The sequence below is a fragment of the Urocitellus parryii genome, chromosome 1 (genome assembly GCF_045843805.1).
Source record: "Urocitellus parryii isolate mUroPar1 chromosome 1, mUroPar1.hap1, whole genome shotgun sequence".
NCBI lineage: Eukaryota > Metazoa > Chordata > Mammalia > Rodentia > Sciuridae > Urocitellus > Urocitellus parryii.
Genome location: NC_135531.1, coordinates 283,481,723 through 283,495,976, shown reverse-complemented (window position 1 = coordinate 283,495,976; position 14,254 = coordinate 283,481,723). Strand labels below are relative to the sequence as shown.

The window sequence follows — 14,254 nt, the reverse complement described above, 5'->3', positions numbered from 1 at the left end:
CAGCTCCCCTCAGGCTGCGTGCTGTTTGCCTCTGGAGTGAGGACCAGGGTGGTGAGGCAGATGTGGGATCAGTGGCCAGAAAGGCTCCCCAGCCTGGAGTGGGCTGCTCAGTGCTTCCACACCAGGAGGGGCCCCAGGGACTGGCAGGAACAGTCAGGTGTTGGCCAGGTGACTGGACACCAGGGTTCCCCATTCCCACATTAAAGTCTATAAGACAAGAGCATCCTCGTGCTCAACATCTGTGCCTGGATTCTTTCCTTGTTAGAAACTGTTGTCTGGGTGACTGCACCGCAGATAGGCCCTCAAACAGCAGACATGGATTCCTCACAGTCTGGGAGCTGGAGATCTGAGGACGAGGTGCCCTGGGTTCTGTTCTTGGTCAGGGCTCTTTTCCTGGCTTGTAGGTGTCCTCTGTGGATTGGAAACCTCGTCCTTTCCCCCTCTTATAGGGATGCTCACCCTGTACCTCAGGGCCTCAGCTAACCCTGATGGCCTCTGGTGGTCCCACCACTTCAACATGCACAGTTTTGGGGACCACCCAGCTAGGGCACCTAGCAGAGCATTTTTAGAGCTGTGCTAAGGTCACAGCTCTGTGGCATGCTGCTCCATCCACAGAGGTTGTCCCAGGGGTTCTCACAGGTTCACAAGGTTCCCCTGGGACAGTGAGGTTCAGAGTGTCCCTGACACCCACATTGTTGGAGGAAATGGAACCCAAATCTAGAGCCAAAGCTTCAGCTTCTCTCAGAGTCCATGCTCTTCCCATGGGGCCAGTTGGGGGCCAGCTGCCTCTCTCCAGCCTCTGTGTCCACCGAGAGTACTCACAGCCCTGCAGAGCTGTGCTCCTGACAGCAGGCCATCTGGGGCGCCAGGCCTCTGAGTCCGAGTGAGTTGGGTCTCAAGCTCCAGGCTCCCATTTTAGGGGTGTCTCTCTCCCCAGGAGGCCTTCCCTGGGCATTCCAGGCCCAGCCTGAGCCCCAGCCTCCTCTTCCTCCTACCTCTCTCCCCTCTGTGGGGGTCTGAGATGTGCTCTGCTAGCCCCAGCCTGGATCCACCTGTGTTTCTTCATCTCCAGCACTCATGAGCCTTGTGTCTGGGCTGTTGCAGCCTGCCCCTGAGCAGCGCACCACTCTGGAGAAGCTGGTGATGGATCCGTGGGTAACACAGCCTGTGAATCTGGCTGCTTACACCTGGGAAGAGGTGTGTCGAATAAGCCAGCCAGGTGAGAGCTTGCCTGGTGTGGGGAGGTGCCCAGGCTATCTGGCCAGGGGAGGCCCCCTCCTCCTTGCTGTCCTGGATACATGTCAGGCCTCACAGCTGCCTGTGAGAAAGGAATGGATTCTGTGCCAGAGGCCACTGGATGTCACCAGGGTTCAGGGAATGGCTGTGGCCTTGAGGGAGGGCAAGTGCCCAGGAGAGCCCTTGGCAGGAGCAGTGGGGGCCAGGGCCTGAGGAGTGCACTGGTGTTGGCTGCATACCCAACAATGTGTGATACCCTGGGGATCATGGGGACAAGGCTCTGGTACAAGCCAGAACCACTGCTCAGAGCAGGTGGACCAAGTTGGCACCAGTGGCCCTGGGCTTAGAATCCCCCAGCACCTTGTCCAGAACACTGACTGTGGTTTTTCCAAAGTCTCCCTCCCCCTCCTTGTTCCTCGGACTTGTAGTGAGAAAGCGTTTTAGAATCTTCCGTTGTCAGGCATGGTGACGCACACCAGTGACTTGGGAGGCTGAGGCACAAGGAGTGTAAGTTCAAAGCCAGCCTCAGCAACTTAGCAGGACTCTGTCTTCACATAAAATATTCAAAAAAAGAGCTGGGGATTGGCTCTGTGTTTAAGTTCCCCTGGGTTCAATCCCTAGTACCCCCACTTCCCCCACGCCCCCAAAATAAAATCTCCAATTGTTGGCATGGGACACAAAGTCTTTTTCCTCCCATCAGAGAGCAGCCTCCTGTCCACTGCAAGTTTGGAGCTGGGCAACAGGAGCCTGAGCGACGTGCCTCGGGCTCGGGGGCTCTGCAGGCTTCCTGCCCCCAGCGAGTCCCCCAGTGGCCAGTGCTGCTTGTGTCCTGAGGACCCCTCCCCACCAGTGGGCTGAACACACACACCTCCTGCTGCTCTTCTTCACTCAGGTTGGAGGATCATAGATTTCAGGTCCTGTCTACTTAAAAGAAAGTAAATTCTCAAGAATGAAGCCCCATTTACCTTCTAAAAGCCCACATACAACTGGACAAGTGCCACAATGGGAGCAGCTGTGACTGTTTTCTTAGGTTTATAAAGTAAACTTGGAGTCCGTGTTTTTTTTTTTTTTGTAACCCTGAGAAAGCATTGTAATGTACGATTACTTTATTAAAGTTCTTTTATTTGTGAGCTTATAAAGGGAAGAGTGTTTTAATTATCTATTTTTTTTTGTGTGTGTATATATATACAAATTTTGTTCCCTGTGACTTGGTATGTGATCAGCTGAAAATTGATGTGTGGAATCTATAGAACCGGTTAGCAAATAACCAGACTAGTTCATTTATTTATTTCCTTGAATACTTTCCAATTAAAGCCATTTTGTTAATAAATGATCCCCCTAATGGGAACTCTATGAACTGTCCACCAGGCCTGGTGTGAGAAGGACTTGCCTTGTTTTTCTGTTTATGCACAGCTTGCTGCAGCTGGAGAGAAGTCTAGTCTCTGTCAGTCTGAGAGACAGTCTCACAGGGTGCTGGACACCGCCCTGGGCTCTGAAGCTTTTCCCCCTCAGATGCCTGGGGAGTTGCAACATCCTCAGACACTTCCCTTCTCTAAGCACAGCTCAGCAGGGCCAGGTCTGCCAGGTGTCTGAGCTCTCAAGGAGACTGCTGAGGACCCAGGGTGGCCTGCTAACACTCTGCAGATGCCCTACAGCAGACCCAGCCCCATCTCTGTGTTTGCGTGAGGGTCTCCAGCTACCAGGAGTTAGTGACCTTTTTTGCTTCAGAATTAAAATGAGATTTCTGATGATCTAAATACTGTTTTCATGAATTAAACGTTTTCCCTGTGTTCATGATGGTTATAAAGCACAAGATATCACAGAATGCATTGTTTTAATAAGAAAAAGCAATGAAAACATCTGGCTGGATGGCAGTAGGTGGTCTGAGGCTTTGCAGATGTTCTCTGCAGAAAGAATCTGGAGAGAGAAGTTCTGAGGCTGCAGATGACAGTTGTTCCTCTGCATGTTTCAAGTATGGTTCAAGAAAGCAAAGTTTCATAAAACGCTGAAGATGCTGCCCATTTTTCATGGTAACCCCTGCAGCCAGACATCACTCTCTAGAGTGCTGATGTGCTCAGGTTCCTTGATTCCTCCCTGGGGGTTGGGGGACACTCAGAGGATTTCCTTTGGCTTTGGATGTAAAAGCACTAACAATTTATTTTGTGATGTTAACAGTTGAGCATTTAAAGAAAACTAGATTTTTTTTTTTTAAAAAGCAACCAATTCTTTAGCTTTACACAATCTTCCTCTTCTGTCAAAAGACACATTTAAATAAATAGCACCAGCTCAGTGTCTGGCACAAACAGGTATCCCTGCAAGAATTAAGTCCTTTAGTCAGTCGAGAAAACAAAAAATGCCTATAAAGTAAGGCTGCCTGGGGAACAGCTTCCTGCTGCCGCCATGCACCTGACCAGCACCACAGAGGCTGACGGTGGAAACCGCCTCTGCTCAGGCCCAACACAGGCCAGCTCAGGCCACGCGGTGCCCTGCGTGTCCTTTAAAAGTCCTGCTCATCCTCGGGGACTTCGAAGATGGCGCTCTCGTTCCCACGGCTGGGCTCCGGGCACGTCTGGAGCGGCGAGGGCCCGCCGGGAGGGCGGCCGTGTTCCGGGAGGCAGCGCCCGGGTGCCGCCGTCTCGCTCTGGGCCGTGCGTTCCGGCCCGCACGCCTTCCCGGCTTTGGGAGCCCCGGCGGAACCTTCGCCCCGAGCACCTGCGCTGGCGCTGGGGGGGGCGGGGGGGACGGACCGCGGACCGGAAGTGGCGGACCCGGCCGGGCCTCGCTTCCTGTGCTGCGGCGCCGCCTCGGCGCTATGGCTGCGCTTGGCCGGCAGGTGAGGGCGCCACGGGGACCGGGCACGGGGTCGCGGAGCGGCGCCGGGCAGGCCTGGGGAGCGGGTGCCGGGCGCGGGGCCTGCCTGGCCGTGGAGGTGGCGGGTGCCTGGGCTCGCTGGCCGGCTCGTGGCCCGGAGTCGTCCTCTGGTGGCAGGGGTCTGGGGGGCGGGTTGGGGGTTTTCAGGCAGGTGATGCCCGGGGGCTTTGACAGCTCCCGCTCCCTCCCCGGCTCCCGCGGTTACCGCGCAGCCCCGCAGCCTGGCGGGCGCCGGCGTCCTCGACCCTCGGTGGGACTGGGGCTCTGAGGTCGGTTCCGGCTTTGCAGGTGGCTTCTGTCTTACAGGTCCTCGGGGGGCGACGCCTAGTCCCACTCTCCTGGGCCTGCTGGGCCAGGCGGACTTCTCATGCCCCCGAACGGGGAAGGACTAAACAGACGACCGCTTCCCATGGAGGGAGCCTGGAGGAGGCGTTCCGTGTGGGACCCAGAAACTCTGTGCAGCCACCAGGGTGCAGGACTAATCCTGTTCAGTGCCTCCCTGAGAAGCAGAGCACACCTGTGGAGAGTGGGTCGTTAGAGGCAGAAAAGGTCATCAGTTCCCTCCTGGACATGGGTTTCAGTGATGCCCATGTCAAGGATTTGCTCAGCACATTGCCAGGTGCCAATCTTCAGCAGTTGCTGGACATCATTTCAGAATTGATACTCCTGGGTCTGAATCCCGAGCCTGTGTGTGTGGTCTTGAAGAAGAGTCCCCAGTTACTGAAACTGCCAGTCGTACAAATGAAGAAGCGCTCCGATTACCTGCGAAAGCTGGGCCTTGGGGAAGGTACAGGGTGCAGATTTTATGTGGTGTGAGAAGAGTCAGAGTTGGGGAAGGAGGAGCTTAAGGTGTGATGGCTTAGGAAAGGTTTCTGAGGGAGAGTTCAGTGCCCTAGGGGAGACTGTTTGCAGCCTTTGCAGAAGCCATTGCAGAAAGAATGTGGGGAGATTAGGAGGAGAAGTGAGAACCGCGGCCAGGGCAGGCCTTGTGTGGTGTGTTCACCTAGGATCTCTTGCTTCCAGGACAGTGTTGGCACATGGTCTGTGTTCAGTAGGTTACTCTTGCTGTGTGGTGCTGGCCTCTCCGTGAGTGTGCATATGTGGAGGCTCTGACGTGCAAGCCCATGTGATGTGTTCTTTATGCTTTGTGTATTGTAGGGCTGAGGACACCATCGCTTATAAAGACGGAGAATCCAGGGGAACCTGAGAGATCCTTCAGGTTCCTGGAAAGCTGGTAGAATGTCTTCTATAGCTGTCCCCCTCCTCCAGTGGTGTTCACACCTCAGAGATCCTTGAAGTTTTCTGGGTCACTTTAAGAACCTTCTGGAGAAGGAGGATGTTGTCTGCTTCAAGGACCCCAACCACTTTGACCAGAGATGTTCCATTATTATTTTTTTTCATTTCCTAGAAATTTTTTTTTAATTGAAAAGGAATATTTTTGGGTCCATTATTTGTTAGGGTCTATATGGAATTCTTTGTCCAGAAAATAAACAAGAAGGTAGTCTCGTATAATTCTCTTAAAGGGTAATACGAGATACTAGATTTAATATGGTATGTGCTATGATTATTAATTAGCAACTCAGCATAGCTATAAGAGATGAAGATAACACCTAAACTCCCAAATCCATTTCCCACTTTTTAGTAAGACAGTGTTTGGGAAACTGAAATGTTTAAAGAAAGTGACTTTCCGTTTCTAGTTATTGAATTTTCCTGAGTGTTTCCTGTGAAGACCATATACCCTAGTTTGCCTGGGATAGTCCCAATTTAGACCATCTACCTTTGTGTGTGGTCCTGGGGACTGAACCCAGGGTGCTTTACCACTGAGCCACATCCCCAGATCTTTTTATTTTTTTATTTTGAGATAGGGCCTCTCTAAATTGCTGATGCTAGTGTGGAACTTACCGTCTTCCTGCCTCAGCTTCTTGAGTTGCTGGGATGACAGGTGCTGCTGTGCCCCTCTCTACAAGTCATCTTAATGCAATTACTCTCAAGGCCTCTCTCACTCCCAGGTGACCTGGTTTGGATAGAACACATGGTCACCCTGTTAGGGCACTGGTGTTTGTGGTTGTGTATTGGGAACATCTTTCTTGTGTTCTCAACATCATCATTATTGTTATAGAAGCATTTTCATTGAGGTCCAACTCCCAGGTCTTGAGAGTGCTGGTGGACAGTGCTTCAGTGATGGTTTTATTAAAGAGAGAAACCACAGTCTGTAGTCCCACCCTGGGGAAGCCAGTTTCCCATCTTGCTGTCTGATCTTCCTGGTGAAACCCTGTAAAATTCTTTTCTAGGTGAGGAGGGCAAGAGGAGACCTAGAACATGAAGCTAGCGCCTTCAGATGGGAAGCCAGAAACAGGCGGGGAGGTGGGGTGGGCTGTGAGTCTAGAAGTCATTTCTGTGGTGAGCTGGAACAAGCACTCATGCTCTGGGGAAGGACCTTCCTCCTTTTTCTCCTGCAGGCTTCGGTCAGGGCTGTTGGAGCTAGTCCTTGGGTTCCGGCATACCGTGAAATTATGTGCTGTCCTTTTCTTCATGTTCTTCAGGAAAACTAAGGCGGATGCTCCACGGTTGCCCTGAGGTCTTCACCATGCGTCAGCAGGACATTGATGATATTGTCAAGTTGCTCAAGGAGAAGTGCCTTTTCACAGCTCAGCAGGTCACTGAGATTTTGCACAGATGCCCCGGTGTTCTTCAGGAGGACCCCAGTGAATTGGAATACAAATTCCAGGTACGCACAGCTGCAGCAGCCAGCAGGAAGGGCAAGGGTTTTGGGTGTAGTGAGGTTGGTTCTGTGTGTAGGGAGCCTCTGAGTGGACGAGGGGAAGGGCCTCTCCATGACATCCTTGGTCCCAGGAAACATGCTGCTGGTTCTGTTATTCCTCCTTTCCAGGTCAGACCAGCTCTATTTCTTCCATAATAATGACAGTTCCATTCTCTGAGTCCTAGGTGGGTATCCAAAACAGCTATGAAACAACTGAAACTTTCCTTTCCTTAGAACATATTTTTGCAGTTGATTTTGAAAATGTAATTATGATAATTGGCCTAATGTTTGAGTAAGGTATGACAACTTGGGTCGGATTCCTGGGTGCTTTCTGAGTCTTGCCTGCACTTTCCACAATCATGGTCCTCCACGCCTATGGCCTCCTCCTGGGTTTGTCAAGAACAGTGTTATTTCTTCCCCACTAATTTACTTTCTGCTGCGTTTTTCTCAGTATTAGATTTTGAAAACGCTTTGAAAACCATCAGTTTCCACACAAGTGTCAGTATAGTAGTGAGTCTCTGCTGTTATTAGTCAGGCCTTTCTTTCTCAGTGCTCTTAGAGTGTGGTTGTAGAGTGTGTGGGGAGGAGCCCTCACTGTGTGTGTCTCCCAGTATGCATACTTTAGGATGGGAGTCAAGCACCTGGACATAGTGAGGACTGACTTCCTTCAGTACTCAGTAAACAAGATCAAGCAGAGACACAGCTACCTGGAGCGCCTAGGACGGTACCAAACCCCTGACAAGAAGGGGCAGACGCAAATCACTAACCCTTTGCTTAAGGACATTCTCAGAGTGTCAGAAAGTGAGTTTTTGGCCAAAACAGCCTGTTCTTCTGCTGAAGAGTTTGAGGTTTTTAAAAAGCTCTTGGCTCGGGAGGAGGAGGAGCAGGAAGAGGAAGAGGAGCCTGAGAGCAGCACATCTGAGGACAAAGAGGAGCAGCTGTGACGAAGGATGGGGAGCAGGGCCTGGACCTGTCAGGGGACATGCACCTTGTCCAAGCCTTGGGAGCTTCACTTGGACTTTCTCAGTGTTTTTCATTCTAACACAGGTCTTCTAATGAAAAAGTCATTCAGACCGCACAGGATGCCCTGGTGTGGTCTGTCACCAGGTTTTGTGGGAGGCACTGTTCTATCCTAATAAAAGGCCACTTTTAAAATGGGACTCAGTACTTGCAAATTTGATTTGATTTTTCGTGTCTTAAAATGTCAGTGCTAATACCATGAGGGAGTGGAGGAGGGCCTGCTGGCTGAAGAGTCCTTGTATATGTCCTGTGGTGATAAAGGTAAAATCAAGGCCATAGTACATCATAGCACTTTATTTTATGAAAACAAGTAGCAAGTCTCCATAAAAATACTCCTGTTTTTAATCCAAAACATCTCATTGCTACTCAGTTGCATTCAGTGTATAGCAGAATGAAAGGCGCTGCTGGTGATGTGTTCTGGGATTGTGCATGGCTTCTGCAGGCCCGCAGAGCACCAGCACTTGTCTCTGAAGACCCGTCCTTCCAGCTCAGTCATGTTGGCTTTCTGCCAGCTCCTGGTGGTCACTCCAGGCCTGATTCTCTGACCTGTTGCTAATGCTGCCAGAGTGATGGTCTGGAGAGTGCTGGCTCGGGAGGGGCTGGGGAGCAGGCTTAGGCAGTCATACCCCACTGCGTGACAACAGGTTCTGAGGACCAGAGGAGAAGAGCGCAGGCCCAGGACTGCTTGTGGATTTGTTCCAGAGGGCTCCTCAGATGCCCAGGGTGTGGACGTCACCCTGGGGAACAGGGGTGTGAGGAGCAGTGTGACATGCTGGAAATGGGGTGAGGCAAACTCTGAGGTAGAAGCCTGGCATTGATGGTGCGAGTGCTCAGAGGGGCCCAGAGGACTAGGGCCTCCTAGAAGGTTCTCTGTTGCTTTTCCTAAGGGTACTGCAAGGATTGGTGCTACAGAAAGCACCTTGGGTCTGCTTGGTGGCATTTGATTAGTCACATGATACCCCTCTGATGCTTGGCCTCATTCTTCTCATGTATGTGAGAATCCTTCAAGGCCACAGTGTTCACCTGGGGGTGACCTTGATCCTTAGGACATCTGGAAGTCTTGGGAGACATACTGGTTGCCATGACCCTGATGTAGGGTGCTGCTAGGATCTGTGGACAGAGGCCAGGGATGCTGCAGAACACCCTGACATACAGGGAGCCCCACACTCATGGTCAGCCCAGGTGTCAGTGCCAAGGCTCAGAACCCTGCTGCAGCCTGGCTGAGCAGAGTGCAGCTAGCTGTCTGTGAGGACTGCAGGAGGTGAGTGACCGGGCTGTGTTCCTCCTTCAGAGTGGGGTCGTGGCAGGCCTAGGCTGGGTTGTGGGGACTCAGTGCTGAGGTGTGGAGGAGCCTGTGCTCTCCACGCACCATGGGGTTGGACTGCAAAGAAAAGCAGTAGCTGCTAGTGGAGGAGGTCCTGCTAAGGAAGGTGCAGGGCCTGGTCAGCTGGCCCTGGCCTGTGGGTCTCCACAGGGAGCCCATGAGTGAAGGCAGTGGGGAGAGGGCTGTCTGTGGCTGTGGGTGGACGGGGAGTGCAGGTGCTCACTGCCAGGTTGCTGCTTGCTCTTCACCTTGTGTTATCCAGTGACCATCACTCTTTTGGGCCCCATGAGAGCTGAGAAGAATCCTAAGCCTGATGGGCCGCTGACCCCCAGTGCTGGTGGCAGACGGTGGCCTGATTGTGATTAGAGGGTCACTCATCCCGAGTGCTGGTGGCAGACGGTGGTCTGAGTGTGATTAGAGGGTCACTCATCCCCAGTGCTGGTGGCAGACGGTGGTCTGAGTGTGATTAGAGGGTCACTCATCCCCAGTGCTGGTGGCAGACGGTGGTCTGAGTGTGATTAGAGGGTCACTCATCCCCAGTGCTGGTGGCAGACGGTGGTCTGAGTGTGATTAGAGGGTCACTCATCCCGAGTGCTGGTGGCAGACGGTGGCCTGAGTGTGATTAGAGGGCCACTCATCCCGAGTGCTGGTGGCAGACGGTGGCCTGAGTGTGATTAGAGGGCCACTCATCCCGAGTGCTGGTGGCAGACGGTGGCCTGAGTGTGATTAGAGGGCCACTCATCCCAAGTGCTGGTGGCAGACGGTGACCTCGGCATTCGGATTTCCTTGTTCTGGTTCCATGTGACCTTTGCTGAGATGGACTTGAAGTGTTTCTGAGGAAGATGTTAGTCTTAAGAAGGACATTTTAGAACAGCAGTGGCCACTCCCTGGGATGTCTGGGTGGACTGTAACCCCTCAGTACTGGGACATTCTTTTACCAGACACTCCACCTGTGTGGCCTCAGTGTGGGTTGACAGTGTGACAGCACAGCATCCTGCTCTGTCTCTTGTTGAAACAGACTCTGAGCTAACACCCGGGTCCAGGTCATGGCTGGCTGGCGGTGGAGAAAGTCTCATCTCCTATGGTGGGGTGACCTTGGTCCTACTATTTCCTAGTGATCTGGGGTGTCATGTAGAGGGACAGTGATGGGCCTGGTGCTACAGTGGAGGTCAGCCTGCATGTCTGTGGACTGGCTTCTGACTGACTGTGTCTGGGGCCATCTGTCCTTGGATGTTTGCAGGGCACAGTAGGGTTTTTCTGGAATCATTCTTCCTCCCTTCTGAAAACAGCAAACTTCATAGTGTACAGCTGTGCACACTTTTCAGTTAAATCTAAAATGCACCTCTTCAAAGAATGCTTTTATAGACCCCAGGAGGAGGGAGGCCTCTGCCATGATGTGACTGTGCTCCATTTCTAGTTGTGTGAGTGGCTGTCCTCCACTGAGAAAGGGGGCCTGACTGCTCCAGTTGTGCCCACACTGCAGGGAGAAGACAGCTGTGTGGGGCGGTGCTGGGGCGCACACGTGCTCTGTGATGTGTGGCAGGCTGTGTTTCTACCTGGAGGCCCCAGAGGTCTAAAAGGCCCCCTGCATGTGGTCTCGCGCAGCCTGCCCAGAGCGTTCCTCTGTTACCTTCAGACTGGCGAGAAGACCCTGCTGCTGCATGGTGGTGTGCCTTGGCTTTCTGAGGAGGGTTTTTTTTTTTTTTTTCCTGTGTAAGTCTTCTGTGGGTCTTTGGAGCCTTGGTGGTGACTTGTCACCCAGGGGATGGCTTCCACTACATGAGGCCAAAGCCTGGGTGACCTCACAGATCAGAGGTCCACCCTGTGACTGTTCTTTTGAGTGGAGCTTCAGGGAAGCACAGCCACGCACATTCAGCTGCACATCCATGGCTATGCTGCAGGGGCAGAGCTGAGCAGTGGCCACAGAGCCTCTGATCGGCAAGCCAGAAGCGTTCACTGCCCTGCACAAAGAGTCTGCCATCACAGTGCAGCCTGAAACTGTCCAAGCTCCATTTTAGTAGTATTGAACACTTCCACCTCCAAATGCATGGACCATGTGCAGCATGAATGATGTGCAGCAGGTAGGAGGATTCACCCTGTCTCCACTTTCCCACTGCCCACGTCTGTGGTAGAAGTCTGTCCTCCTCCTGGTTCGGGAGACCTTTCTCACACTGGAATCTGAGGGCTGGTTTCTAAGCACTGCGGAAGTGATGTTAACGGCCCCGCTAGGCCAGCTGTGTGGAGGATAGACCATGCTCAGGGATGCCATAGCCTGCGCTAGATCGTAGGTGCTTCAGTGACTCTTGGGGGCTGGTGTGTGTACAGGCCTGGCCAGAGGTCACAAAGGGAACTGACCCATCCAGGGCCTGTTTCTGTATCCTTTTCAATCCAGTTATTAGAGCTCATCTTCCTAGGTTTTGGAAAATCCTAAGGTGGGTGGAGTGCAGTGAACTCATCCCAAGTCCTCTGAAGGACCAACAGATGCAGACATGAGAAGAGCACCAAGCATGCCCTCTCCGCTGCCCTTTGAGCCCAAGCCTGGCCTGAGTGCAGGGAGGCAGGGCCTGGAGTGGGGGAGGACCTGTGCCCACCCTGGGAACCTGAGCGGGCACTGGGTTCTTAGACTGGCACCAGCAGGTGGCTGCCCCTCCACCCACCTCCACTGGGCCCCGACCAGGCTGCTCTGTGTTGAAGGAGTCTCCATGTGGTTCCTGGCGGCGTCTGAGTGGTGTGCTCCTGTTTCCTGCTTGTGTTTGCCCCAGCGTGTAGTAAGAACAGGTGTGCTCCACAGCTGGTGATCCATCATTAGCTGGGGGTTTCTCATTTGTTTCTATGGAAATGGGTTTGCTAGGTGAGCTTTTAAAAAGATGCATAATATTTCAGGAGACTTACTGCCATGCAGATATTTCCCACCCAGATGGTGTATGTGGGCTCTTGACCTCACCAGGGTTGGACTGCCTGCAAGCCCTCGACTGTCTGTCCGTGTGTCCTTAGAGGCAGAGTCAGCAGGGGAGGTGGTGCCCAGAGTGGAAGGAGCCCAGCACTGTCGGCTGCTTTCGCAGAGAGAAGTCCCATTTGAGATGGGACCCTGCTGCTTTTGAGGTCTCCTGGGGCCCCGGGGAGCTTGTCTTTCCCTCAGTGTGTGAGCCAGCTGGAATGCTCCTTGGCTTTTTAGAGTTCTGTTTTCTCAGCCCAGAAGTCAGGACCTGAAAGGGCCCATGACCACAGAGCCTCCCTGTCCCCAGTGCTAGGAAGGCAGGCTCTGTGGGCTCCTGGAGAGGTGGGGCCGAGAGCTTCATGGGGTCTCGTGTGGCCCGGTGTCTCACAGTGTTGCGAAGAGTGCCAGTGCTCCGTAAGAACCAGCAGAGTGGCGTGGAGGGAGACACGGCTTGGGTGGGGTTTGTTTGCCAAAAGAGTTTGGGAAATACTGGATTGAACAAAGGTGAAATTTCTTCCATCCCAGAGTTCACGATGCTTAGAATTCCAGTGTCTCATGTGACCATCCTGGTCGGAGACCGTCTTCAGGACTTGCCAAATGTTTCCTGACTAAGGCCTCCATTTTAGCTTCCAGTATAATACCATTCTGGGGTTTCCCCAGAATTCCTCAGCACCTCAGGCCCTCCCTCCATGCAGTCTCCTCCCTCCAGGTGCCGGGTGGTCTTCCAGCTTTCTGTGAGCCCCTGTGGCAGCTGCTCCATGTTCCCTTGAGAGAAGGCAGGATATGCCCTCACCCCAGAGCCTCTCTTCCTCCTGGAGATGAGTTTGGGTCTGCTGGGAGGCCTGAGTCAGGGCATCCTGAAGCCACCTGGCCTGAGGCTTAGCAGGGCCTAGGGAGTGGCAGCGCTCCCAGAGGCCCAGGGTAGGCGGGCTCCTCTCCCTCTTCCCAGCAGCTCTCAGGGCACAGGGGAATGGTACCTTTTGTTTCTTCAGTGTTTGATGGTCACTTTGTTTCCTGAAACAACTAAGAAAGGGCTTAATGAGAAGGAGACTTCTGTGCCCCTAGTCCTGCCTCACTCTGCCCTCTTGCTCATGTGTTCCCTGCCCCTGTCTGGAGCCGTGGCTATGGAAGGAGAGGACACAGCCTAGCTGGGGAGGGCGTGGAGAGTGGGGGGGTGGGCAGGAGGAAGCAGGAGTGTCCTCGGGGTGAGGCCTCATACTCAGGCTGAGCAGCGCCTGGGCTTAGTCCTCGGCCAAGCCAGCAAAGGTGTGGGGCCACAGTGGGTCTTGAAGAATGAGACTGAGATTGGGGCTCTGATTTGAAAACATATAATGTTCTCAGGCACTTCTTTCAGTAAAACCCCAAAGAGTACTTCTGAGCACCTTGAACCCTTTGGGGATGGAACCTGGGTGTAAATGAGCAAAGGTTAAGAAGGTCTTTTCTGTTTCTGTTGTTGTGCACTTGGCCTGCCAGGAGTGCTCTATGCTTCTCCCCGGAGCGTCTCGCTCCTGCAGGAGCTGAGTGACACCCGCACTCACCATGCCCACTGTGCCTGTGTGTGTGCCCAGATCTCACCCACACACAGTCTCAGGTGCATGGCACCACCCCTGCCCATCACCCTGCGAGCCGTATGCAGGACAGAGGTTGGGCCCGGGTTACCTGTATGGGGCTTCTTGAGGCTGGTACTCTCACAGTGCTCTTTGAAGCAGACATCTTGGTGAACTTTGTAGACTCTTTTGTACCTGTTGTCACAAGAAAATTCTGTGAAACTGGATGCCGAAGAGTGTGCTGCCCACCTCCTTGGGCGGTGGACCACCTGTGAGTGCAGAGGTGTTTGAGGGAAAGACCACTGTTTCCTGACTAGAGGCTGCCTGTGGGTGTGTTAAAGTGCCCAACGCAGAAGCCATGTGATTTAAGATCAGCTGTACTGAACACAGTTGACATGTGAGGTATACCGTTTCAGAGTGCACTTCACAACTGCTGGCAAAGCCACGTGGCACCGGAAGTGAAATGAGTTCCAACATAATGACTGCGAGGGGCAGGCCCCTTGGCCCTGTCCCTGGGCTCTGACCCTCCCGCTCTGCTAGACTTTGGGGAGAAGGCC

The 14,254-nt window shown here is 53.2% G+C and overlaps 3 protein-coding genes across 7 annotated transcripts in view; 2 read left to right on the top strand and 1 right to left on the bottom strand.

The window, feature by feature from the left end:
* The window catches only part of Pask (PAS domain containing serine/threonine kinase), a 55,936-nt gene extending 53,705 nt beyond the window's left edge, over positions 1 to 2,231 (top strand). The window contains 2 exon segments of the mRNA XM_077799795.1: positions 1,073 to 1,219; positions 1,937 to 2,231. Of these exon segments, the coding sequence (XP_077655921.1) occupies positions 1,073 to 1,219; positions 1,937 to 2,094 (305 nt within the window). The 3' untranslated portion in view covers positions 2,095 to 2,231.
* Positions 2,232 to 3,995: 1,764 nt separating this feature from the next.
* On the top strand, positions 3,996 to 7,895 carry Mterf4 (mitochondrial transcription termination factor 4). 2 transcript variants are annotated; one of them, XM_026414768.2, is made up of 4 exons: positions 3,996 to 4,069; positions 4,414 to 4,726; positions 6,651 to 6,835; positions 7,480 to 7,895. In XM_026414768.2, the coding sequence occupies exons 1-4, from the start codon at positions 4,049 to 4,051 to the stop codon at positions 7,810 to 7,812; spliced, it is 852 nt and encodes a 283-aa protein (XP_026270553.1). In that variant the 5' UTR covers positions 3,996 to 4,048; the 3' UTR covers positions 7,813 to 7,895. The 2 variants fall into 2 exon arrangements, with proteins under 2 accessions (XP_026270553.1, XP_026270552.1); XM_026414767.2 differs by having other exon boundaries at positions 4,414 to 4,894.
* Positions 7,896 to 10,891: 2,996 nt separating this feature from the next.
* The window catches only part of Sned1 (sushi, nidogen and EGF like domains 1), a 64,571-nt gene continuing 61,208 nt past the window's right edge, over positions 10,892 to 14,254 (bottom strand). For 3 of the 4 annotated variants that reach the window (XM_026414779.2, XM_077791329.1, XM_026414782.2), the window contains 2 exons: positions 13,810 to 13,892; positions 10,892 to 13,173 (listed from right to left, as the gene is read on the bottom strand). In XM_026414779.2, the coding sequence (XP_026270564.2) occupies positions 13,139 to 13,173; positions 13,810 to 13,892 (118 nt within the window). In that variant the 3' untranslated portion in view covers positions 10,892 to 13,138. The remainder of the gene's footprint in view (positions 13,174 to 13,809; positions 13,893 to 14,254) is intronic. The other variant, XM_026414780.2, reaches the window with a different exon arrangement.

Excerpts from the sequence above, each read along its gene's own strand:
- Mterf4 (XM_026414767.2), top strand. The coding sequence starts at position 4,049 with ATGGCTGCGCTTGGCCGGCAG. Across the intron at positions 4,895-6,650 it reads AAAGCTGGGCCTTGGGGAAG|GAAAACTAAGGCGGATGCTC; the intron begins GTACAGGGTGCA and ends CATGTTCTTCAG. Across the intron at positions 6,836-7,479 it reads AATTGGAATACAAATTCCAG|TATGCATACTTTAGGATGGG; the intron begins GTACGCACAGCT and ends TGTGTCTCCCAG.